The following is a 26,262-nucleotide window of genomic DNA, read 5'->3' as shown; positions in this document are numbered from 1 at the left end:
CAGTATTCAATGGTCTTTCAATATATTATAATCACTGCTTTTGCAAGTGCGCCTCAGCCACCCGTAACGGGGTCAGATAAAAAAAAAAGAAGAAGTTTGCTGATCATTTGTTTTCATAGCGGCATTATTAACCGAATGATAATGATATAAAATCACAAAATGATGAAATACCAACAAAATCAGTAAACTTTGGCGTATAGCTGCCCCCCCCCCTTAGAGGACTTTGGACGAAATCACAACAGTAGATTATTAAATTTTGAAAAAGCTGGGTAATGATGGGTCAAAGTAATGATGGGTCAAATTATATATTTTTTTGCTATTGGATTTCTGTCCAATAAATTATGTTAAATTCTCATATTGAAACAGGGCCGGATCCAGGACTTTTTTTAGAGGGGTGCAAAATAGGTTGATCCGATAAACTTGCGTTAGGAGCAAGTTTAATTAACGCAAACTTGCGTTAATTAAATAAATTGCACTTCTTTAGACGGCGTTAGGGGGGCGCGCCCCTGGATCCGCCACTGTATTGAATTATTATTTCTTATGAATGTCGCATTCATCTTTTGTAGTTTCAGTCTAATTTGTCAACAAAAGCAATCTGTAAATTTGTCTTATTATTCAATTAACTTTTGTATAATAGATGGTACTCATGTAGTCTAAATGCTCTTGTAGCAGCAATGGCGTTACCAGAAGCTGATTCGTTATCATTACAATTAGTTCCCGCCTCTGCTCCTTTCGGCATTGCGTCGCCGCGATAAGCAAAAGCTGCCGCCACACGCGCTCTCCGCCACCGCACACACCTGACAGTCTTCTGAATAGTGGCGACAGGTGTCTATATAGAAAGTGTCTCATGTGATATATTTTTAAGCATAAAATGGAGAATTAAGAGTTGGAATAATGACCATGCCACATATAAATGGTGCTCCAAGCGCCTCTGGGGATGATCTGGGTAGTTCGGATGAAATAAAAGTGTTTAAAGTGGAAGGTGAAGAAAAAGATGAGGAAAGGTTAAGTTCCTCGGAGGTGTTAACTGAGGACAAGAGTAGTTTGATTACTGTTTGTGAAGGGCCTGAAGGAGAGGTGAGTCGTTTATTATGAATGATTATGATTTAATTCTTGTTCTAGGTAAATCTGTGGTCTAAATTATCCTAGGCTAGTTTACCCTAGACTATTCCTAGTTCCGTAAAGGGGAATTTCCGACTGCAAGGCTGTCTGCAAACATAGCCTAGTATCCGTTAGACTGTTAGTTTTGTTAGCCCATTGTACAGAGTAAACCAACACCCTTTCTAAATAGGCCTATAATAATCGCTATCGTCGTAAATTAGGCCTCCGCCTTCCTCCACCCCAAATGCACAGGCTAGATATTAGGCTTGGGTAAATATAGGCCTATAGTGTTCGTCCCCCCCCCGAATTTTGTCCGAATCGTAAAAACGTATCGAAAGTACATTTAAACAAATTTTGTATGCGTTTTAATGACCCCCACCCCTGAATGCTTGTCCGAATCGCAAAAATGTAGCGAAAGTATATTTAAACAAATTTTTTATGCGTTTTAAACTTTTTTTGCAAAACGAAAAAATTCCCTCCCCCCACTGAACAAAAATCCTGGATACATACTATGCTTTTTCTAAATATAATGATGGCTTCCTCTACAAATCCCCTCCCCCTCAGATGCTTGTATATATTATAGGTATTTTTCAGTTAGCTGGAACCCATGCAAGAAGTCAAATTTGGTTAATGCTAATGAAATAAAACAAAATATGATGAAAATATAATAGTTTAGAAACAAATTTGGGCTATTTATTTGCACATTAGAGGGGGGGGGAAAAACATAGCATATATTAAATACGTAACCTAACCTAGGTACCTCCCCCCCCCCCCCAAACCCCAAAAAGCAATAGTTTGAATATTGTAAAAGCAATGACAAACCACGATTTTCTATCCAATTCTCTATTGAAAGATACCCGGTTGACTAGTTTCTTCTAGCATCTTCCCTATACAATAGGCTCTTTTTTTTTATCAAAAAGAACGTTTATTGGCTTGTGCTGAAAAGAAAGAAGTAACAGCAGCCATCGTGGGCCGGGCAATCACAGCCTACAATAACCCAGATTTGCAGTTGGACCCCCTCCCAATTTCGGCTTACATGCCTGCTCCATTTCCTCTCTTTACAAGAGCTATGATGTTATATCTTTGCCCTGAATGAGCTCCATACGCTGGTGAAATTCCTTCGTTTTCCCTGTTTGTTTATAGCAGACAGTAATAACTGTCTTCTTTTACTTTTAACTCCCATTCGTCCTTGAAGGTCGTCTTGTTGCCCTTCTCCATAAGGGCGTTGTGTGGATCCGGGGAGTGATCACAAGACACGTCGGGGAGTCAGTGGCGGATCCAGGGGAGGGGCTATATGCCTCACGGTCCTCTGCTACTTCCCATGAGATCTTCAAATATCTTAGGCCGTTATTCATAATCTTATTCCAGCTTGGATTTCAGTAGGCCTAGGAATAAGAAAATCCCACGAATTAAATTCACGTCGTTCCATCCATCAGCTTTCGAATTTATTATTAGAGCATGTTATCTAGGCAAAAAGATGTCTGAAAGGTCAGGATGTGAGTTTATTGCAAAAAATGTGTCTGGTGGAAGTCTTTTTGATTGCTATCAAGGCGAAATTTAACCATTTTAAATAATTAAATTTAAACAGTAACCTTTTTTTTTTTTTTACTAATATTTGTCTGTAGTGGTGTAGGTAGTTTTCAGTGCCGGGTTGTCAATAACCCCCCCCCCCCCAACAACGTAAATGGGCATATCTTCCATGAATTACATGGTATATGTATTATCTAAATGGCCTCCGAGCTGATGCTGTACTCGGGGACATATATCCACTATTGTCCCCTTAGCAATGCCACATATTGTCTGTGAAAGATAACAAAGATAATGTGATGATTTTATGGCATATCCCTTTTGACTTTGCGGGGCAAACATAGTCATATAGAATTCAAAAAACTAAGGCTTCGGTTACAAATCGAATTACATCGACAAAATGTTTTAAAAATTCCCGCTCTTTCCCTAACATGGAAAACTTTATTTTTACACAACTGCGTGTTTTATTTTTCGTCGATTGTTTAACAATTTTGGCAAAGTCTACAATTTAGATTTAATAATAAAAGATCATATTTGAAAGAAAAACTGAAATACTACAATAATATATAATATAAAACATTAATAAAATGAAGAAAAAGTGCTATTTACGGGTAAAATACATTATCAAATACAAGGGAGTGACCACTTTATACCAGCTGGTTTATATATGAGAAAGCCACGTGGGCCGCACAACTCCACCACGCTTGGCACTGTTCCGCCATGGTTTGTGCGCCACATGGTTTCTGAAAACGGGTGTCCCCCAATCAAACTTTGCCTGACCAAGAGATGACGGTCGTTTATTACTATATTTTGGCAATTAGAATTAACACTATAATGGTTTTGAAACTCGAAGGGAGAACTTTTAAATTGAGGGCCGTAATGTATGCTTGCTTTGGGCAGGAGAGGAGGATGAATCCATTTAGGAAGATGGGAAGAATATAGGAACATTAAAACACAAAAGAAAAGAAAATAGCAGTGTCCTTTATCTTTAAATATAATTGCCTATTCTGATGTATCTCCTATGCGTCGGGGAGGTTTCTATCGAGGCCTTAAATTTACCCTTTGTAAACATCAAGTTTCGTTACAAGATAGTTGACGATAAATCCTGGCGATTCTTGAGATGATTCGGTGGCGGTGTTACTCTAACCCCTCTACCTGTATGGGTGGCTGAGAGTTGTGATTTTTCTCTTAACGGCACTAACATTCATTGTATTTAGTGGTTATAATTCTTTAAACGACAGACAGAAGCCCGCTTGATGAAACTTTTATGCTATACACAGAATTATAACCGAATTCATTCTTGCTCACTTCGTTCTTCATAGTCCTACCGAACAACAATTGACCAGAAGTAAATAGGACTGCTAGAATATCCAGCTTACCTGTCATAAATTCTAAAATATTTGATATTTAGGGGATTTGTGTAAGTAAATTGTAATGTAACGATTTCGCTTAGACTATGCTGTATGTATGTTTTGCTATCTGTTTTAGAGTCACACTTGTGCTTTTTTTATGTGGGTGACAATACTATGATTTGTTCCGGCGTATTTTCTTGAATTTTTTCCTTTTCTGACAATATACTAGTGCACATATCATCGTTTTTAATTTTGTGTTGGATGTTTTTAAAGAAGATAGTATTCAAGAAACTGCCAATAAGCCGGGGTTTATACCAGATGGAGACTCTTAAACGAGAAAACTGCCTACTCCAGATGAAAAAAGGGCTCAAACTTTCATTTTACTAAGGTTTTTACCATGCATTACGGTACCGTGTATTTACCGTAGTAAAACATGATGTTCATATGTTTAGAAAGGGTGGCCCACTCTTCGCCACCTTTTGTGCATCTCGGAACTCCACGCGTGGCACAATTCCGCCATGCATAGCACCTGGTATACCTGATTTTTGAAAAGGGACATAAATATTTATGGAGTCGGAGTCAACTTAACATTATCAGATCTATCCTATCAAATTATTTGCATCATTTATCTTTATCATTTGACCTGTGTTGACACATATGAAAGAATGAATATTTCTTTAATCATTCTTGCTAAATACATACAACATGTAAATTTAATGGTCAGTTTGTCAAATTGCTACATATTGATTATAAATTTGTATTTTTCTTGATCTCAATTAAATTTGGTATTTGTATAGCAAATATGTCACTTCTGCAAACATGTAAATTATCAAAAATAGAGACAAAAAGGGCGTAATTAACCGATTCTTTAATAATGAATGCAGGATTTTTAAATTTTATTCCTATCGATTCATTAAGATGAATTGGATTTAGTATTTTAATTTGAACCTGTACTATGGATTTGGCAAATTGCTCAGACTTGAAGAAAATCGTCGAAAAATGTTAATGGTTAAGGGCTTTTCTGATACATATAAAAATTGATTTCTCTATTTCATATTATCAAATTAAAAACAAATAAGTGTACAACTAAAGAAAGTGTCCCATTTGTGGGCCTGAACTTTTAAAATAAAATCAAATGCTGCCTTTTTATTACTCGTTAAGTAACATTAAGTGGAACTCGCTAGAGGGACTCTATAAGATTGACCAGGAAGGTCTTAAGATAATTTGGGGAATAATTTACATTGCTTTCTATATTGAGCCTCTTCTGTAAATGAGTTATTGCGCCCCTCTCCATTCGTGTTATCTAGGGTTTTGTTTGGGGAGTACAAATATGAAAAGAACTCGCTAAAGTAGCATTGAATTTACTTTTATATTAAATTTAATAATGATTGCTAATAGGCATTGTTAGTGAAGCAAATCTGCATTAGTTTCATCATTGGTGTTACTATCAGATTGAAAATATGATTAGGGTGATAGAGAAATGGACACGATCGAAACTTCAAAAGAGTATGCCCTCATAAGGTCTTCACACATTTTTTTTCAACTGTAAAATTTTCATGTCTGTGCAGCAATCTAATGGGGGTTTCTTCTAATTCTCTTTCAATTTTTCCCGGGGCTCTTCACATCGTGGTCAGTGAGACTCTTCCCAGTACACACATATCTTGTTCGTAAGTATGATTCGTTATATTATTCTATGTCTTCTGGATCTATATAGTGAGACTCCTAAATGCCTGAAATGTTCCAAATTTTACTGGTCATCCAAACCAACTCAGTTCTGCCAAACATGCCCTTTTCCCCTTCAATCAGCGAGGCAAGTATGTTTAAGCTTAAATCCATTACGGTACTCTTCTAAATTCCAGGACACACGAAAGAAAGACCGCATCGAAATCTCAAAGCTGCTATTGATAAACAGGTTTCCGCTGCATAGTGAGATATTGCTCACTCCGTGACAAAGACTTAAACTTTAGTTTTTGGGGTTTAGGGGAACTAAAGGTAGCTAGGTTAGGTTAGATCAGGTGACGTATTTAATATATGCTTTGCTTTACCCCCACCCCCCTAATGTGCAAAAATACAGCCCAAATTTGTTCATAAACTGTTCTATTTTCATCCTATTTTGTTTTATTTTTCCTTTTTTGTTATATTAACCAAACTTCACTTCTCGCATGTGTCCTGGATTTAGAAGAGTACCTCCATCACTCTTTTAGAGTGTTAGTTGTCCTTACTACTTTTATTCTTTATGTTGTATTGATATCATATCCTCATCTGTTTGACCTATGTCATGTTTGTTTTAATTTTTCAGGGAAAATCTTCATCTTCAGAGCCGAATTACGGATCTCCAAAGGCACCGCTTCGCCCGGAATCTACACCGTTATTTGGCAAGTATCTTGGAAATAATTCTAGTTGTCGTCGTGAGAGAATAATTTATTACACACCGTATAAAAGCTTATGTTAGGTTGTAGAATTTAAAAAAAAAGAAGGAAGAATTTTTTAATCTGAAGTTCTTTAAAATCTATGCAAGAATTTGTTTTATTTGTTTGATTTTTACGTTAAGTAGTTCTAGGCCATAACAATAAGGAAGAGAGACATAGGCCAAGCACATTATGTAGGCTTTTTTTGGGGGGGGATAAGTTTAATAAGCTGAACGAAAAGTACCCAAAAATTCGAGAAAGTGTCTTCATTTTATTTATCCTTTTTCTTTTCTTTTTTGTTTTGTATATGGCTGTAAAAAAGCTTTAATAATACATTATTATTATTATTTACGCCCAAAGGTGCATGTTTTGACAGATTTTTCTTTGTTCAAGGGGAGAGCGGGGGGATCGGACAGTTTGCAGGGAAATCTTGTGAGTTTGGTCACGGCAAATTTGAGAAAAAAAAATTATATGAAAAAAGTCTAAAATTATATATACAATCATCCAAAAATATCAATATCATTAGGGGGAGGGAGGGGTCCTAGCCTCATAACCTCCGTAAACCTATTTTTCATTACTGTATGTTTTCATTGCCAACATAGTAGTAAGTATTTTGGAATTGTGTGAAGTTGAGAATGTGTTAAAACACAAATTTACCGGAATAAATTTATTTACAAATCATCAAATTGATATTTAATGTTTTAATTCTTTTCTACTGTAAATGATTGGTAAATCTCATTTTTGCCAAAGGTAGTCACCGAGTGTATGTTTCGATTGATAACTAAGATTTCTTGGTAGGCATACCACTAATTGGGTGTAGACGCCTGATCATATGGGTTTAGTCGCCAGGTTAATAATAGGCATACGCTTTATCAAAAGTGATAAGTTTGTTGGTATTCCTTTATGCGCCGGCAAATTAACCTTTTCTGTATGAAATCTTCCAGTTCCTAAGACTTTAATCATATGTTGTAAAGGGAATTAGTTTTTGAATGCATTGAAGGGTTAGTTAGTAAAATCAACTACTTTACACAATGGGGGACATAGAAGACGTCTGTACAAAGGGCTAAAGATCTGCGGACTCTATTACTACTACCAACAACAACTCACTACAGTACCAAGCCGCCTGAGCTCAGCACAGCTGTATACAATCCTCTCCCACCCCAACCTCTTTACTTTTTACTTCTATAGTAAATAGCCTCACCCTTCCCTTGAAATTCCGATTTCTATTAAATCGTTCCTTGTGGCTTCTTCACACCCTTTTTGGGCCGTCCTGCTTTTTGTTTGGCCTCAGATATATAGCCAGAAAGCACTGTCATCTTTCGTCCGTAAAACGTGGCCTATCCATTTTAACCTCTTTTATGTAGTCCTAGGGAGTGGGTTCGAGCCATATATATTTTTTTTTTTTACCTTTTTTTGATCGATATAGGGGCATTCAAAACAAGTACCCAAAATTGTCCTTAGACAATTCCCCTCGAGGACATTTTACAAACATTGCTAGCTTTTCGAATCGTCCATCTTTCAGAACCATACTTGCTCGCTATCATTACCCTGGGCTTCATTATGGGGACTTCGCTGAATAAGAATTGTATGTTTGGGTAAAATTGTTCAGTTTTATATCTTTTTTCTCAAAATTTTCCTAGACGATGTTTTCACTCAGACAAATTTGGAGGAAGTAACTCCTTGACACCTTCCCTGTATGTTGTATGGAGTGACGATAAACTTGATCCGTCTTGTTTTTCTAAAATCTAAGGAGGATTTAAGTGAAAAAGAGAAGGCTCTAAACCATGTTTGATGTTTGATCAGTTTTAAACACAAACTGAGAATTTCTAGTTGTGTACTCACACGCGCAGGGGAATTACCTCCAACGAAAATTGTCTGCAGCCCCGAGTAATTTTTAGGGAGAACCACTTGCGTGCAGGGATGAAATAAACACTTACTTTTTTCTTGTTAATGTTCAAGACCTTTTTTTATAACCCTAATTAAATTAATCCCCAGCCTTTGGGCTATCACTTTTAGTTATTTTTGGCCTATTGCTATCGGTTATTTAAATACTGTTATTCTTAATCAGGCTTCTATATTGGTTTCTAGTAAGTTCTGCTACTTGATAAAACAGACTAAGGACCAAAATAAAGTTCTTGCCGAGTTTTAATAAAACGTTTCCTATATGAGTATTTCTATTAGCTACTGTAATTGTTATCTGTCTATGGTTAGTAATTGCAGGGTCTGGAGTAGGAGTGCTCATTAAGGTTTGTATCCTTGAGTTCTATGCAAATCAGTCTGTCCAAAATCAGCGATAAATTCAAATGGGATGTATTAATGGAAATACTTTTAGGAAATGTTTTAAGCGCTTAAAATCACGCAAGGTAGATACGCCCACTGCTATCGGAAAGCTATTCAAGCCTCGATAGCTTCTAATTGTCTAGCCTTTTTTTTGGAAATGGAATAGTTAAAGGCCAGGGCACCAATGATTTAGCGGGGGCATAATGCCTCTGAATTATGATACAAAGTATTTCAAGAGTACATTTTGATGATTCAAAGGTCAAGTTACGAACTTCTCAATATATCCTATCCGTACGGGCAACGGCGTCAGTGGCGGATCCAGGGGGGGGGGTGAGGGGCGCCCCCTAGCGTAGTTTAAGGTAGTGTAATTTACTTAATTAACCCACATTTGCGTTAATTAAACTTGCTCCTAATGCAAGTTTATCGGATCAACCTATTTTACTCCCCCCCCCTAAAAATTTTTATCGGATCAACCTATTTTGCGCCCCCCCCCATAACGAATTCCTGGATCCTCCCCTGAACGACGTATCTAGGACTACGTTGGGTGTGTGTGAAAAAAAAACAAGAAAAATTTGTTTATGTTATTTTGTTAGGTTTTTGCGAGTCGGTAAAATATTTTGGAGAGGGGAGGAGGTTCGGACAAATATTAAGTACCAATGATAAAATAATTTTCTGTGGCCCTAAAAGTAAAATTTTGACTCGCAGTTTTTTCGAGTTCGTGTATATGGGGGTCCACGGACCATTCATAAGGACTAAATCGTCTAAAATCTCTTTGTGAAGATATAATAAAGAAGGGATCAATATGATTTTTACTTGTCTCTTTACGACATAAATTTTTTCAGTATTTTATTTTCTAAAGTTAAAGCGCTTAATATATTTCTGGCGAAGAAAATGTGGCATTCATTAAGATCCTAACGGGCTTTAAGTCTCTTGTTTTTCATCAGTGACCTCTCTTTCCCGAGTTTAAAAGGGTTCATATAGCTTCCCTGTCTTTGATTTACACGATATAGTGAGTGGTTCTTTCACAAGGGGGTTGTGTGTCCCTAATTAGTAGCATTCCCTAATGTTGGACTAAATGTTGATTTTCGAAAGTTCAGGCTTAATTGTGACAAGTTAATGGAGTTCTTGCAGATAGTTGGCCGTTTAGCAAGGTGAAATTTTGTTCAGCTTCTTAGATAAGATAAGATTGTAACACAAAATAAACAAACACATTCAAATCTACCAAAAATAAAGATAAAAATGTAAGAAAAAAAAGATGACCTTAAGTGCAAAGGAGAGCTAAAATCAAATTTCATTGTTTGATTCGGATGCACTTTCAACCACATATGCCCTAAAAAGTTCGAAAAAAAAGTTAGATTTCTAATGCGAAAAACCCCGTATGCAATTATACGTCTTTGGTAGTAGCGGATACTAAAAATAAGAAAAAGACACGGGGATAAAAAATCAGCGGAAAATACGCCAAAACAAGTGGCAATAAGAAGCTTAAGATCTTTTAGCTTTCCTTTGAAGGTTTAGTTGTCAAGGCGAATCAACATATTATTAATGTTCGGTTTTACGGACGAAAAGTGACGCCAATCCTGACTAATTAGTTTTGATGATTTATTTTTATTGTTCAAAGTGACAATATTCACGAAGATGTGGCACTGCCCTAATAACTTCATATTTTTGAAAGAACCAAAAGAAAAATCATAGAAAATCGCAGTTTTCAGGTATGAATAGACCTAGGATGGGTCCAGGGGAAAAAAGTTTCTATTTTTACGTCCTTGGTATTCTAATACTATTGAAAAATAGATATTTGAATGAAAAGTAAGACTCGAGTTGTATAAGATGGCCCAAAGGGGCTGGAAGTAAGTGGGAATCACTCTCAAGAAAAAAAAATGATCCAACAATAAATCCTTTCTGTCAATATGCATTCTACCATATGATAACCTCTCTTTTTGAAAACTCGCACCTTTGTCCAGGCAGAGAGAGGAAAAAAATTAAGTTTTATGGAAAGTATAAATATAGAAACTATTAAAAGATTTTTGGGAGGGGGGTGGAGGAAGCCGAAATCATCCTTGAAATGTGTATAAATAATACGATTGCTGTTACACTGGATAACACGGGTGACCCAGAGGCTGTTTTATTATGACTTAGGTGGCATTTTTAGTTTTTTTTTAAAATATGTCGGTGAAGAAAACGGATTAAGAAATAAAGATAAAGTGAGAGAGATAGAAAGAGAAAGTGATGTTTTGCAGTTCGCTTTATGCTTTTATCTGCCTCTTGGTTATTCCAGTTCGCTCTCAATGTTGACACTATGTTATGTTTTTTAGGACGGGGATTAGAGCCACTATCCCATGCTTCCTCATTTGGATATTTTATGTCACCCGCCTATGCGGCAGCTTATACAAATGGAATGGGGTTGGGAGTGTCTGCTGCCGCTAGCCTTTCAGCCGCATCTATGGTAAGTTTGTACTTTCGTATTCTGTCTGTATTGGTCTTGTAATAGATTGAACAGGCAGCATCTCCTGTCTTGCTTACAGAACACAGACTTAGCCTGCTTTTGCTCTAAGATGCAGGTTTATAACTTACCCGCCGCAGAGGTTGAACATTAGTCTCTGTGTTAGTGGTACTTGCCCATCCAAATTTCTAAATTACTAGGTTGAGTGGAAAAAATAGCTACAAGTCTGTTATGTACAAAAAAAGAAACATCTTTTTAATTTCCAGACGTCAGTAATTTGTGACGCTACGCCAATAGCGATGTTTGGTACCTCTGAACAACAAACGAATTTGTTGTATTCTATCTTTTGACGGTCTTCATCTATCTGAATCTCATGACTTCAAAGAAACTCAGTTTTAAACTTCATTGGGAAAATGACCGACTTGCTCAGAAATTTTGCCATCTCTTGAGATCTTTTTGCACAGTATCAAGAGCTTTGCAAAATTGTGACAGTGATAATCACTTTTGCGCTTTTGATCCCCTCCCATACATTTCTTTCAATGGAAAAAATTGCTACTAACAGACAAAAGTAGATGCGTTACCATCCTAAACGATTTTTTCCGGTACTTGTATGATATATCGACCATAGTAAGCACCCATGATAAGAAAATAATTCTTACTTCATAATATGCAGGAAAAAGGTAAAGATAGAGAATATGGCATTGGACGTTACAGTCCCTACCGGTGGTGCTGGTCTCCGTTTCTTGGCCCTTCAGCCAGGAAGCGCAATGGGGGGTTGGGGGCCAACCATCCTGTGCTTTCGCACACCCTTCCTGTTTACCTTCCCCAGATTACTCCAGGTACCTATTTAAAGCTGGGTCGACTCTGGCTGAGCTTACTGAGCAGCTAAGCCACTGACCCCTGTCCAAAACCAAATAATTGGGTACACTAGGATTCGAACCCTCGTCCTCTCGGACAAAGGGTCCTAAGTCCAGCGCACAATCCAATCCATATGCAGAAAAATAATAGATAACACACTTTGCAACCAGTCCCGCTATACTTTACCCCCTCCCCCCATAATGTGCAAATATATAGCCCAAATTATATATTTTCAATGCATTCTACTTGTTTTTCTAGTTTTTGTTTTGCGTCACAGTTGATTCAATTTACAGGTACACGGGTTGAAACAACTGAGACGCATAGATAGCAAATATATAATTTGGGCTATTTATTTGCGCTTCAGGGGGGTTGGGGGTAAAGTATAGTAGGGCTGGTTGCAAAATATGTTAACTATGATTATTCTGCATATTATGAAGTAAGAATTGTTTTATTAACATGGGTACTTGCTGTGGTATAATAATAATAATGATAATAATAATAATGTATTATTAAAGCTTTTTTACAGCCATATACAAAACAAAAAAGAAAAGAAAAAGGATAAATAAAATGAAGACATACTAAAATCACTATCCTCTTAATCAACATTCATACCTTTCAATGCAAAATTTAACAAACTTACTACTGTCTGTGGTGAATCTGAACTTAAAATCCTCCGAAGTAGCCAATCATTACCCTCTTTCAAAATTTCTCCCCTTATGTGAGAAAGCCACCGGCATTGCAGGAGGGAATGACCCAGCCCAAAACCAATCTCACCACATTTTAGACAAGTACGCTGCGTTTCCGGACCTTCTCTATTTTTCCAAACTTATTTTCCTTGTATTGGTAGACAATTGGCTCGAAGCTGAATCCATGTTTTCATTTACTTACTAGGTAATCCCAGCTTCAAATATGTCTTCTGTCCATAAATCCGCTTTATATCTCTATACAAAGTAAGACTAGTCGACTTATCTAAAGCTGTCCACCAAAGTTGAATTTCCTGGTCGTGCAATCTAGCTTGGAATTCCTTTATGAAGTTTTCTTGGTCCAGTGGTCCCTGTCCTCCCTTCCACGCGTCTGAAAAGCCTGTTTCCTGTAGTATTTTTCTGATCTGTGCTGTCCAAGTGGTTTTACTTTTTTGGGTGAGGAGATCTTTATAAGCAGCAAGAATAAGTCTTTCCTCGGGTATATATATCATACAAGTACCTTTTTTCCTATTATTTATTACATTTTCCGCAGTTTGCGTATTAGCAGTGCCTTTACAGACCCCCCTCCCTCCCCCCACGAAAAAGAATTTATACGTCAAATCATAGCCAAATCAAAGGGAGCTCACCTAGAGGGGAGTTACTCCAAAAAGAGTTTTAACATTCAAAATGTTAAATGGTGTCCCCCGTAAACTGGGATCTACAAGGAGAGATTTATAATTTTAAGCATTGAATGGTTGAGATGATTGTCTGTTGCCTTAGGTAAAAATCATACAAACGAAGCCTAATTGTCTTTGTTGTATTTTCCAGATATCCAATATTTTATAGGGGATATTATTTGAAATATAGAATTAGCAGATCTGCATTTGTAATTAGAAATAATTGTACCGATTTGAGACGCTATGAATAAATTATAGAGTTCTGTTCTTGTAATTTTCGGCTTTTTTTCTGTCCAACCTTTGCTTCTTTTGTATATTTGAGTTTTTCAAAGATGACATCAACGCAAATATTCGACATACTGAAGTTGTGGTTGTGAATGTTGGTTGCTTGGATAATTATACCATTAGTCTTGTTGATTTGTCGATTTTTCTCTGTCATGAATGGCTATGATTATTGTTTTAATTGGCTAAAAATAAATTGTTTCAGCTTCTTGTCAATGTACTAAATGTATATATAATTTTGTATTTCCCTGTGGCGGAAGTCTGGTACTTTGAATCGAAAAGCTGTTGATTCTTCACAAGGATTTGATTTTCTTTTTATCAAATAATTTTCACAGGAATCTATTTATTACACGATTTATCGACATTTCGTCTATGAATGGTTGCATCTGCATGCACGTAGGATTTGTTACGGAGAGCGGAGGGGGCATTTACCTCCCTGAAAACACTTTGAAACTTCTAGAAAGGGATTTCCCCCTTGGTGTGATTCTTCATTAATTTGCTCTTTACAGGCACGGCGCCCATACGTAATTGATGATCAATTGTCTTACTACTGGTTCTAATACGGTGTAAGATATGCATATATTTTTCTCTTTAAACTCTTTTATTTCGTCAATCTAAAGGATCAAATATCGAGGAAACCAAAAGCTTCTTTAGAGGTATAGCATTTGTCATGCTCAAGTAACGCTATGGCTATTGGTTGTTTGAAGGAGAGGTAGGCGCGATCGTGCAAGGCGAGATTTTCTGTCCTAAATTATTTTCCAAAAAATCTAAAGAGTTAATTAATATTATTAAAAAAAACTTGGAGAAAAGCTATTATTTCCAAATACCCCAAAAAGTAAAAGAAAAAATCGCGCTACCTTGAAAATATAAGCGTAGGAGAGTCATAACATTTGATATACTATTTGAAGACGACTTACCATGACACGACCACCTCGAATACCCAAACTATTCAATTGCCTTAATTGATACAAGTTTTCAATATTTTCTTGATTGTAGTTGCTGTTCACGAGAAATCTACCTTGTCTCGGGTATTATTATGTAATTTCATTGATATTAGCGGTATAACAAGGTCTTTGTATAAATCGGTAGGCCAAATCCCTCTTTTGAAAGCTGTATTCTAGTGATTTTGCTATACCCAGTCCAAAAATTGTTATTTCTAAAGTTGAAATCTATTTAGACTGAAATCAGGGATTTAAAAGTTTGACAAGCTGTTTTTAAGAGATTCTGCTTTACCGGACCCAAAATGTGTTATTTATGAGAATGAACTCAGCCTATTCTGGAAACAGGGAGACAAAATTTGGCTTTTAAAGGCTGTTTTGAGTGATTCTGCTATACCCAACCCCAAAACCTGTTATTTTAAGTTGAGCTCTACTTTCTGAAAACAAGGAAGGAAAAATTTGACTTTTAAAAGCTGTTTTTGAGTGATTCTGCTATATCCATCCCAAAAGTTGTTATTTTAAGTTGGGCTCTACTTTCTGAAAACAGGAAAGGAAAACTGGCTTTTAAAAGCTGTTTTTGAGTGATTCTGCTATACCCATCCCAAAAGTTGTTATTTTAAGTTGAGCTCTACTTTCTGAAAATAGGGAAGGAAAAACTTGGCTTTTAAAAGCTGTTTTTGAGTGATTCTGTTATACCCAATTCAAAATTTGGTATTTCTGAAGTTGAACTCTACTTATGCTGAAAACAAGAAAGGCAAAATTTGGCTTTTAAAAGCTGTTTTCTTGTGATACTGCTATATCCAACTCCAAAGTTGTTATTTCTATTGTTGTTCTAGTCTAGATATTTTATACTGGATCCCAAATAGTTTTTGAAGGACCATGAAATTCTTGTGACTCAATATTTGCCTTTCTCATCCCGCTAACAGAAGTAACACCTGGATGGCTACCAAAGCAAATGGTCAAGATGCCTGGCTTGGCTACCTGCCCTCAGGGTTGTAGACACATTCTGTTAAACTATGCAACTAACACTCGGAAGCAAATCACTTTGAGTAGTGTGTGTATGTGCATACTACGGTTTTAGCTTTTATCTAAATAAGATCTAAATCGGCATTGTGCCAGAATTGCGTCTTTGAACGGCAGAGAAGTTAAAAGTTATTAATTTCCTATCTTATGTCAGGCCTATTTGGCGACTAAGCGATTGTCATTATTGGCGTCGCTTTGGTGAAGGATTTCAATTTTATCACTTCAATGGGCGGAATTTTCAAATTTCTGGAAACGTTTTTGATCGATGCCCAATGCGCCTTTAATATGGCAATCAATTTCTGGTAATAGAGTTGATTACGGTATTTCTTTTGTCGGAGTCTGCAAAATTGCGGTAGAATTAACAAACGGCTGAATAATTAAACGTATATAATATGATTTGTACCCGGGGGTTTAGCAAACAAGCACATTTATAAGGCTATTTGTTGTTTTGTTGTTCGATCCGGATTTCTAGGGCTATAATAAAAGAAATGTTAAGATGGCTAACTCACGTTTTACGGATGGAGGCTGCTAAATATCGTGCGTTTTTGCTATCCATTGGGGCCAAAGAAAAATTAGCTGGACGGAACTGGGAAGGAGTAAAGAGAGAAGGTTTGAGTAAGTTGAGATGGAGGAGGCTGACTTGGTGATGCAAGTCACTGCTAGTAATAGTAGTATTACCGGTTTTTAATTGAAAACTGATAAATAATACTGTGCATTTCCTATTGCAAGCAACATATCTATTCCGAGGGAGTGCCAACTTTCTGCCACCTGCTGCACATGTCAGAACGCCTTGTGTGCCACTCTTGGTGCAGTGTCCCCTACACTTGGCACTCGTCACCTTGGTGTACGTGATTTTGAAAGTGGGCACCCCTCGATCTTTTCGAATGTTTTCATTGAACATGACGTATTTTCGTCACAGCTTAATAATTCGTTGCGTTCCTCTTAAAAAAAAAAAAAATGGTGACAATGGTTCAAAAAATATATTGTGGATGATCTAATTTTTAACACATTGATAAATTAAACACAGACGTGGTACTTGGGTATAATCATTGTGAAACTTGCGAGAGATGTTAGGATTTTTGAACCCTCTGATTTGTTGGTAAATCCTGGTGGATGTCTAACGGTGACCAAGTAAAATCCGCCAGACATGACAACTGTAAGGATGCTAATCTATAGGTCACCAGTCTTTTGGACGCAAAATATTTAGCAGAAGAAGTACCAGCCATCCTAGAGGCTCAGTGAAGCAGGCACTGCTTCACTGAGGATCTTTGTTCCTAGAATTTTTTCGGGGGAATTATAATAGCAAATTGGGGGGGGGGGGGCAATAGTAAGAAAAAGTTTAATCTAATAATTTTAAGAATTGCTGAGAATCGCAAGAACATTCAGGATTTTAAGTGGGGGAGTGCCCAGACCCTCATTCCCTCCCCCTGGGTACGTCCTAGCACTGAAGGTAATTTTGATCTCCATATAGTTGGAGTCTAAGTAGTGAAAGTTGTTTTCCGACTTGTTCTGCGGCGCTGCTAAAGGATTATTAACGTGTACTTTGGCACCGTTTATTATTTAATATTCTTATTTAATTATTATTTAATACCTCTATTCAAAATATTTATATGCACTGGAATTTTTGATCGAATTGTGAGGAAGTAAACGCGTTTTGAGAAATTGCAATTCGACTTGTGTTTATTAAGTTCTTACTATTGTTTTTTTTTTATTTCTTGAAACTGCACGTTTTTCGAGATCATGCGCACTTTTTGATGCTTTGCTATTATCATACTTCAAAATTTCACAGATTTTAAATGCTTTTTTGGAATAGAACTAAACTTCGGTTCTCCGCTGGGTAAATACTTGCTGCACATCAACACGTAGAAATAAGAAAAATTCCCGACGCACACAGGACAAGGTATCACATCTCCCATACATCGAGGGACCCTTTTTGGCATTACAGATCCCTCCGGTGTCCACAGCCCCAAGATAAGTCTTACAGAATGTATTCCAAAAGATACACTAGAATGTGCAGAAATATAGTTCCTGAGTATCGTCAGGGGCCCCAATTCACGTAAATGTAGAGGGAGGGATTTTCCACAATTAAGGGGGGAGGAGGATTTTGTGATTTTTTCAATTAAAATACAAAAAAGTATTCTTCAATACAAATGCCAGAAACTTTTTTTTTAATCTGCCCCCTAATTGGCGCCTCTGAGTATTGGTCCTTTGTCATAACCCCCTTCGCAGTTCTATGCTCGTGTGCACATCTGTGATTGTTGTAATCAAAAGTCAGAATTCCCGAATTAAACCTAAATATGTGTATTTGGTTTGGATAAGAGCCTAAACTGTCCATTTTTGACATTTATATTCTCTCTTAATGAATTTTCTCATCGGGAATAAAGAGGGGCCGAATTGTTTTTAGTGTTTCTTATCTTACAATTGCATAGAATAAAACCACCATTAAGCCCATGGAATATTGGTGCAATTTCAATTCGTTACGACTGATGTGGTGTGCTAACTAACAAAATTTACAATCTCCTTTAATAGGGTTGTCCACAAGGGGCTATACACTGGCCAGTTTACAAGGATGTGCACCTCCAATGGTGCCTCTGGCCCAGCCTCCTGGGCTTTGACGCTACCTTTCTATGCCTGTAAACCTGCGACCATTTTTCGTTTATAACTCCCTCCTGCCTCGTGACTCCATGGCTCCGGCTTAGTTGAAGCATCCCAGTGTGTAGCCCCTCGAGTTGTCCACATGTTAAAACCCCAAATTTAAGAACCGTAGCGAATTCGGGTATATTGGATTGTTGGGCTTAAGTCAATGAAATTCAAAATAGCTCTGAAATCTTTACAACTTTTAACCTTGTAACCTCTGTGAATTGGTTTTTTCTTTGCCTTGGTGTCAAAATACATTCTTATTTTAAATGATAACTAATGTTTTAGAGTTAATTCTTTTGGGATGGAAAAGACAATAAGTAGAATATCTCTGATACTGTAGTTTAAGAAATTTTTGACTAAACAAGAGGAGTTTTCGTTAAATATGGTACACTTTTGTACAGCACAAGAGTTAAATGCGAATCCATGCTCTTCTTAAGAGTCAAAAGTGATTAGAGGGCAACAAGCCACCACCAACACAATTTATTATCCAAACGCATCGGATAAAATTTAGAAATAGCCATTTTGTTCAAAATAGTCCAAAGGTCAAATAACCATGCCTCCGGGTTTGAAAATCCCCCTTTCAACCCCCGGAACAAGGACAGTAAGCTATGGAAGTTGCCCCATCGTTAAGATACAAGGTTTTTATGGGAAGGGTTTTCGTGTAAACTTTTTAGGGGGTTCTTTCAATTAGAGATCGAAAGTTCCAGTGCCCATTTAAGATTCAAAAGTGATCAGAGGGCAGCCTAAAAACAAGGGTAAAAGAGACTTACGAGATTGATTTTTTCAAGGGTATGGGTTCGGCTGGTTTATCAGGGTTTTTTCATATTTTGAACTAACCTCACATAATTATACATAAGGGAATTCCTTGTATAACCTACGGGGTGATATATTAGGCTATATTCTGTGTTAGCAGGACGTGTATACTGGGGGATGGTTTTGGGCCCGTATCCTGTCTCGGAGTTTTGATGTTTTCACGATTTTTCCTATAATTTCTTAATCTTTTTTATCATATAGTCCTATGCAAAATTATATACAGTTTGTTTTTAACCCTTTTGAAATAATTTTGTATACATGCCTATGTGGTCTTTTGAACAAGTAAGGGAAAAAAAGATCCAAGGTGTCAAACAACGTCAATCATAGATGTAGATACTATCTGTAACTGTGTAAATCCGACCCCGTTCCTTCGCCATCTAGCAAACATTCTTTCGGCGTTGCCCACAATCCTGCATTCTTCTTCTCATGGCAACAATACAACCTAGGCGAGATTTTTACACAGGCCTTTGTTGGGGCGGGACCCCGTGGTCCTTCCCAAGATTTTTTCTGGTGGCCTATTATCCTGTTTTTTTTTTCTTTTTTACTCTTTTTTAAGAATAAATTTGTCAATTTGGTCAATTATTGACACCAGACTAAAAGAAAAAGGACTTCCTTTCTTTTAATTGACCCACATGCGGATCCTGGGGGGCGGGACCCCGTGGTCCTTCCCAAGATTTTCTTCTGGCGCCCTATTATCCTGTTTTTTACTCTTTTTTTAAGAATAAATTTGTCAATTATTGACACCTTTGTCACATTCCCCCCCCCCAATATTTTGCTCTATATCCGCCCCTGTTGAACTGCAAACAAGGTGGTTTGGTTTCTATTTTCACCAAACATATCCAGCTTGCAGTTCCAATTAGGCCTGTTTAAATAAGCTCTATTATGGGAATGTCTTATCTTTAATTTATTCAGCTTTGAGAAACACATTTCCTTTGACTAGCCTTTGCTTTTAATAAATTGATAAAAAAAAAACTAATGTAGCTAGTCTGCTACTCGAATAGATGTTCAAAAGCACACCATGGACCAGGTACATTTGTGTTTACGGGCCGGTCAGGAGCAGGCTCATATGCGGGGTTCGTCTCCAGAATATGGCGATTATCATAATCTTCCTTTATGATAATCTCTTTGGTACTTCTATGATATGCCCCTACCACTGAAGAAGGGAAGTTAGGTTAATCCTAATAAAATATACCTAAGTATGATAAAAATATAATACTTTAGAAACAAATTTGGGCTGAATATTTTCACATTATTTTGTTGGTAAAGTACAGCGGGTCTGCACACCAAATACTTTACCTCACCCCCCAATGTGCAAATATATAGCCCAAATTATATATTTCCCATCTATTCTGTCACTTCTCTTTGTCTTTTCTCACGCTAAGTTGAAAGAAACTAGCGAAATAAATCGTTTTACAGTGTGTCAATGCATGAACAACTACATTAAAGTGATTAGTGCTATGTACGAGAATAACACTGCTGCGGTTAAGGTAGGAAATGAGATTAGGATTTGGCTGTGTATTAAATCAGGTGTTGAACAGGGTTTTGTTCTATCCCCCTTTATAAAGATTATTTTGATGGATTATGTTTTAATGAGCATAGGGAAGCCAAAGTGAGAGAACGTCATAAAATGGCGAGGAAAAAGTCTCCTGGACTTGGATTATGCAGATGATTTAAGCATCCTAGATGAAAGTGTGAGCAAAATGAATGAATTTTTAGAGGTTTTGCGAGTTCAGGGTGCTAGAATTTTGAAATTTGAAAATTTTGAAAATTGAAAATTAATGTTACGAAGACTATGTCACTAAGGCTAGAAATTGTGAAGATGAAAAGTTAACGTTGGGTAATGAAAAGATTGATCAGGTGGGCAGCTTCACTTACCTTGGTAGTATTATTAGTAAAGACAGTGGGAGCACTGAAGATGTTAAAAATAGAATATCCAAGGCTCAGGGTGTTTTTTCACAGTTAAAAAAAAGTCTGGAAGAATAAGAAGATCAGTCTGCAAACCCAAATTAGAATATTAGAAGCTACAGTGATGACAGTCGTCAAAAATGGCTCTGAAACATGGACGCTCCGAAAAGTGGATGAAGATTTGGTAGATGTTTTCCAGAGGAATTCCTTAAGGATTGTTCTGGGTACTCGGCTGACTGACCGTATTTCAAACAATAGGCTATACTAAAAATGTGGTTCAATACCGCTCTCTAGGGTTATAATGAAAGAAAGGTTGAGGTGGCTAGGGCACGTTGCGCGGATGAAGGATGACAGATTGCCGAAGATTGTTCTTTTTGGCCAACCATCTAGGGCTAAACGGAAAGCAGGTCGTCCCCGACTGGGGTGAGCGGACGCCATAAAAAAAGATTTAAAGGAAATGGGAGCTTCGTGGGCGGACGTAAGAAGCGAGGCTTTGAATAGATTGGGGTGGAGGAGGAGCGTGCGTAGCTGTGTTGGCCTCATGCGGCTTGGTGCTGCGGTGAGTTGTTAGTAGTAGTAGTAGTAGGAATTTTTCAAGTTATATGTAGTTCTGTTAGTTTCCACTTAACCAGGCCAAACATCCAGATTTTCACTGCCCTCGGTTCTTGAAGAATCGTGCGTCTTATTCTAGCAGAATAAATCACATTAAATAAAGCTGTTTTTCAATTTAGGACTACGTTTTGAGTCTAACTGAGCATGCATATTTTTTCACTTTTTCGTGACAAAGGTGTAATTTTGGCTGTAGACGTTTTCAGTTGAGTAATTATTGTCTGGCAATATGTAATTTACTGATTATTCTTTTTGTTGTCTCACATTCGTACTTCGTTTAATGAATAAGGTTCTAAAAACTCCCGTATACATAAATATAACCTTTGAGAAATTTGGAGTGACTAGTGCGCCCATAAAATATTTATAACCGGTTGTAAATATTGTAATGCATTTCATGCATTTGTCTTAGCCGTTTTGTTGCAGGATCTCGCGACACTTTTTTCCTTTGCTGTGATTTATAGCCGCTTGAGAGATTTTTAATTTCTTGTTTGTGGAATGATTTGGAGAGTATATCTGCATTTCTTTTTTATGAAGCTTTATATTTATTGAAAATAAAATGATTAAGTAATAAATTTTCTTAATTCTATTTAGGGTATAAACACTATATCTATCTATTTAGGGTCAGCTAATAATTTTTTTTCGGAGGGGGGAGGAGGATTATTTTTAGAAGAATTTGAAGAATGGTATATACATATCTTTTTATGGGGATTTGTGTTTATTGAAAACAAATGATGAAGTAGTGAGCTTTCTCAATTCTATTACGATTACGCACGAAAATTAACAGTCAGTTAACGTTTTTTTTCTGGGAGGTATTAGGCTATTTGTGTAAATATTTGATTTTTGCCACAAAATTTATATACATATAGACTGATAGAATTACTACATTTCTTTCTTAAATTTCTATATTAATGCTATAATTATTCGCTTTCCCACATTCCGCATGTTCACTATAATTTATGTTTGTCTCTGTTGGACTTAGGGATTTGTCTCGTTTAAAAACCGCGCATGTATACGGGGGGAGCTTATGAAGAGCTAGTACTTTGTGTAGGCGGGCCTTCTGTCTTATTTGATAGAAGAAAGCTAGGCCTGTCGTATATGCATGGGGTAAACGTATATTTGAAGATATTATAAAAATTGCAGATATGGTCACGTTTGGCTGAATCAAAGCTCCCAGATAATTGAAGCGAACGCTTAGTTTGAATATTGGCATCAGTGTTGCCACACGTAACGCTTTTTTATGGTGATTGCACACAAGGCCGTATCCAGGATTTTTTTCGGGAGGGGGCTACAAAAAAACTTTTAAAAACACGTTAAAAATTTGTTTATACACATTTTTGTTATTTTTCCCAAGTCTAAAAGTTCTTGGCAGATTTATCTATTCATATAAGTTAGCAATGTCGTTTAGTTTCAAAGGCTCTTTCGGTTTGCATTTTTTTTATTTTTTGCTTAGAAATTTATTTTGATATTCAAACTGTGTTGAATTTTCATATAAGTAATTAGAATTAATTGTAAGAAGCTCTGTTGAACGTGGGCACGATCAATGCACTCGTGGGTCATTTCGGATGTGTCCTCCAATCTCCACATTATCAACAATTATTTTTGTTGTAAAACAAGGACTATTTTTCAAATTTCTGTGCTTATATTTAATCGCATAATCTAATCGTATGAATAATAAATGAATTTATTGTAGCCAGTGATAATAGTATGGATATGAGGGGCTACTAGGAATGAACCCATAAGGTGGTATCGGATTGTAATATGGTCAATTTTGTATTAAATTTTCTCAAACCCTTTTAATATTTTTATTGTACGGGAATGGGGCATTATTTCTAAGGTACTGCCAGCAGAAGCATTTAAGGGGAAATTTATTTGATAGGGGGATGATGAGCTGCTTCTAGGGTTCCTTAGATGGTTCGTAGTAGCCTGCACCACATACTTCATTTTCGGTATAGAGGGAGAAGGAATTGCTAAGGGAGTAGTATGCCTGAGGGTAATAACGACACCTAGGATGCCCAGAGTTACAAGAATTAGAACCCTAACTTAACAGCTCTCCTATATTTCAGCCTAGAATAAGCTTATTTGAAGAACCAGTTCAAATATGTTTGTAAGGGACTTCAGGTTCGACCTCTCCTCCAACAAACTTAAGATTTCCCCCCCTTTGATGTCTCATATTGCCCAACGCCACCATTTTTAAATGTTTTTTTGCGAGTGTTCGATATCTCTTTTTGTATGGATTTGTTTATGGACTTAGTTCTAACGACCATGTTGAAGGCTATGGGAGAACAGGGAATCACATGGGGAGAGCAGAGGATTTGAGTGTCCCAAGTAAAAATGTTAGTAAAATGTATGAACTCATGGAGGTTCTGAGAGCTCACGGCGCAGGAATAGTTTTATGTTTAGAAGACTAAGTCGTTTAAACTAGGAATAATTCAAAGGAATATGTGGTGCTGGGTAGACCCGCTGATGGTTTGACTCGTGAGATTTCCTTATTATCTTAAGATATATAGGCTATAGTCATGCAAGTTTTCAAGTACCCAATTCTATAACTCAGTTTTCACTTCGACTGTCCTTGGTATTCAAGCAACTTTTGCATGAAATTGGGCAAAGTCTTTGACGTCTTGAATCTTCTGCATGTCTAGGAGTCTTCAAAAATTTCTTAGGTGGATGAGTTCTTGCCTCTATGTGGAGTTGGTGTGTTGTCAACTACCCCGCATTTTATGTCTGAGGAGCTTATTGTCTGAAGACAGTAGGGTTCTTTAAACAGGTGTCACTAAAGTATAGAACTTCTTAGATGAGATCAGCCTTAAAAATGTGTGCTCTGTGTAAGTCTAGAAGGCTATCCGGATCCCTGGAGAAAAAGCATTGTCTCCTGTCATTTCTCCTGAGCATTTTGTCCTGACATTTTGACTTCTTGCATTTTGATATAGTATACTCAAGGGAATTTGCTTGTCGCGTGTTTTGAATGACGGGTAGCTAAAGAGCAACCCCTAAGCGGGTTGCTCTTATCTTTTCAGTCTGACTGTTCTAGAAAAGAAATTGCTGATATAATCATTTAGGGGCATAATGAGTTGAGTTCATCGATTTAATTAACCAAAATACTCTACCATTTCAAATTAACAGCAATAATTGTGTGTCAAGAGTTGACCATATCAACATTGAGAGATGCTATCTGGTTTTAGTTGTAGGAAGCTTTAGGTGTAAATAGATAAGAACTTGAGACAGGGAGGGGGTGCCAAACACCAAAAAAATATAATTACAGGCATCATATCCCGTCTCTCTTACAAAGCATAGGAAAAAAAACGTACTTGACAAATGACCAACTTAATATACACAAAAAGAAGAAAAAAGACGAGTTTTAGGAAAAACCTGATAAGTTACAGCAGCAATCGTGCAAATCTCAAGATTAAGTAAGTGGGAGATGTGGGCCCGAAGCCCTTTCCCGTTTCTAGTTTGCGTGTCTGTTATTGTCCATTTCTTTGCATTATTTATCTTGCTAAATGTATGTTTAATATTTCAAAGCATTAAGGACCCTTTCGCAGGATAGAATTGCAGTACTTGTGGACAAGATTTATCGAGTGGGTTTTCCCTAAGTTAGATTTCATTCCAGTTACGTTCACAAATTAAAAAATGAGTGTGTCTGTGTATTTAGACGAAAATATGATTTGCCTACTGTCAATTCCTGACTGTAGTTTTTAGATACATTATGAACCTGAAGTTTGTAGCCTTGAATATTTTGTTTCTTGGGCTAACTCACTTGGTTCGAATCCACGGTACTTGTCTGTGAAACAGAACGTCCTCAAGAATTATGTGTCTAAGATGTGGCAAAACCGGTTTGGATCGGCTTACTTAACTCCCATCCGGCCGAGTTGGCCGATTCGGGGCCTCTCCTCTAATGGCATCATAAAAATATTTTACGGTATGCCTCCCTGTTTGTTGTAGTCCTCAGCAGTACTTGGGTGGGGTGGTCAGAAAAACTTTGCCATCAGCGCTTGGGAGGTCGTCCCCTGGGGCGAGAGGCATTTATTCTTTCCTCAAAGGCTATTTTAGGCTGTTGGGCTGGGGATATACGCTGAACGTGTCCTAATCGTCGAAGCTGTTGGAGTTTGACGGTCTGCATGATGGTTTGAGGCTAATCCAAGGAGGACAGCAGTTGTTCGTTTGATACTCGGTCAAGGTAAGTGATACGACTGACCTTTCGGAGGGATTTATTTTCAAATGCCGCCAGTCTGTACTTGTCATCGGCTGTTAGAGTCTATGTCTCTGCTCCATATGTTGCAACTGGATTCACCAAGGCACGGAAGAGTCGGATCTTCAGTTTTAATGGGTGGTATTTATTTTTCCAAATAGAGCGCAGTGACTTGAAGCACGAGGAGGCAAGAGCCAGGCGTCTTTCACTTCCAAGATAAATGAATTGGTCAACCCATTCTATTTCCTCGGCCCGGATGGTGACTTTGGTGATGGGGGACTAGTCTCTACATGCCGTGATACTCTCATCACCTTGGTCTTGCAGGTGTTTATCTTCTAAAGCAACTAGCGGCTTCGTCGATAGCGTTTGCACTGGCTTGGATCTCCTCTATTTTTCCTTTCAGACGATTAATGTCATCAGCATATGCATGTACGTCAAAAAGATATCCTCCCAAGACTATTCCCGTGTTATCAGGGAAAAGTGCCAGGACACTGTTTAGAAATAGGGAGAAAAGAGTGGGTGAGAGGAGGCATCCTTGGA

General features: G+C 37.3%; 1 protein-coding gene across 4 annotated transcripts in view; it reads left to right on the top strand.

Annotated features, from left to right (window-relative positions):
- The first annotated feature begins 825 nt into the window (after positions 1–825).
- LOC148952631 (protein pangolin, isoforms A/H/I/S-like) overlaps positions 826–26,262 on the top strand; it is a 155,284-nt gene continuing 129,847 nt past the window's right edge. For all 4 annotated transcript variants that reach the window (XM_089089989.1, XM_089089987.1, XM_089089988.1 and 1 more), the window contains exons 1-3: positions 826–1,077; positions 6,280–6,355; positions 10,981–11,111. In XM_089089989.1, the coding sequence (XP_088946115.1) occupies positions 895–1,077; positions 6,280–6,355; positions 10,981–11,111 (390 nt within the window). In that variant the 5' untranslated portion in view covers positions 826–894. The remainder of the gene's footprint in view (positions 1,078–6,279; positions 6,356–10,980; positions 11,112–26,262) is intronic.

This window comes from Artemia sp. Qi Xiang Cuo, chromosome 5, assembly GCF_049724085.1.
Source record: "Artemia sp. Qi Xiang Cuo chromosome 5, ASM4972408v1, whole genome shotgun sequence".
Classification (NCBI taxonomy): Eukaryota; Metazoa; Arthropoda; class Branchiopoda; order Anostraca; family Artemiidae; genus Artemia; species Artemia sp. Qi Xiang Cuo.
The sequence above is the reverse complement of the archived record's forward strand: the minus strand, read 5'-3'. Positions and strand labels throughout refer to the sequence as shown.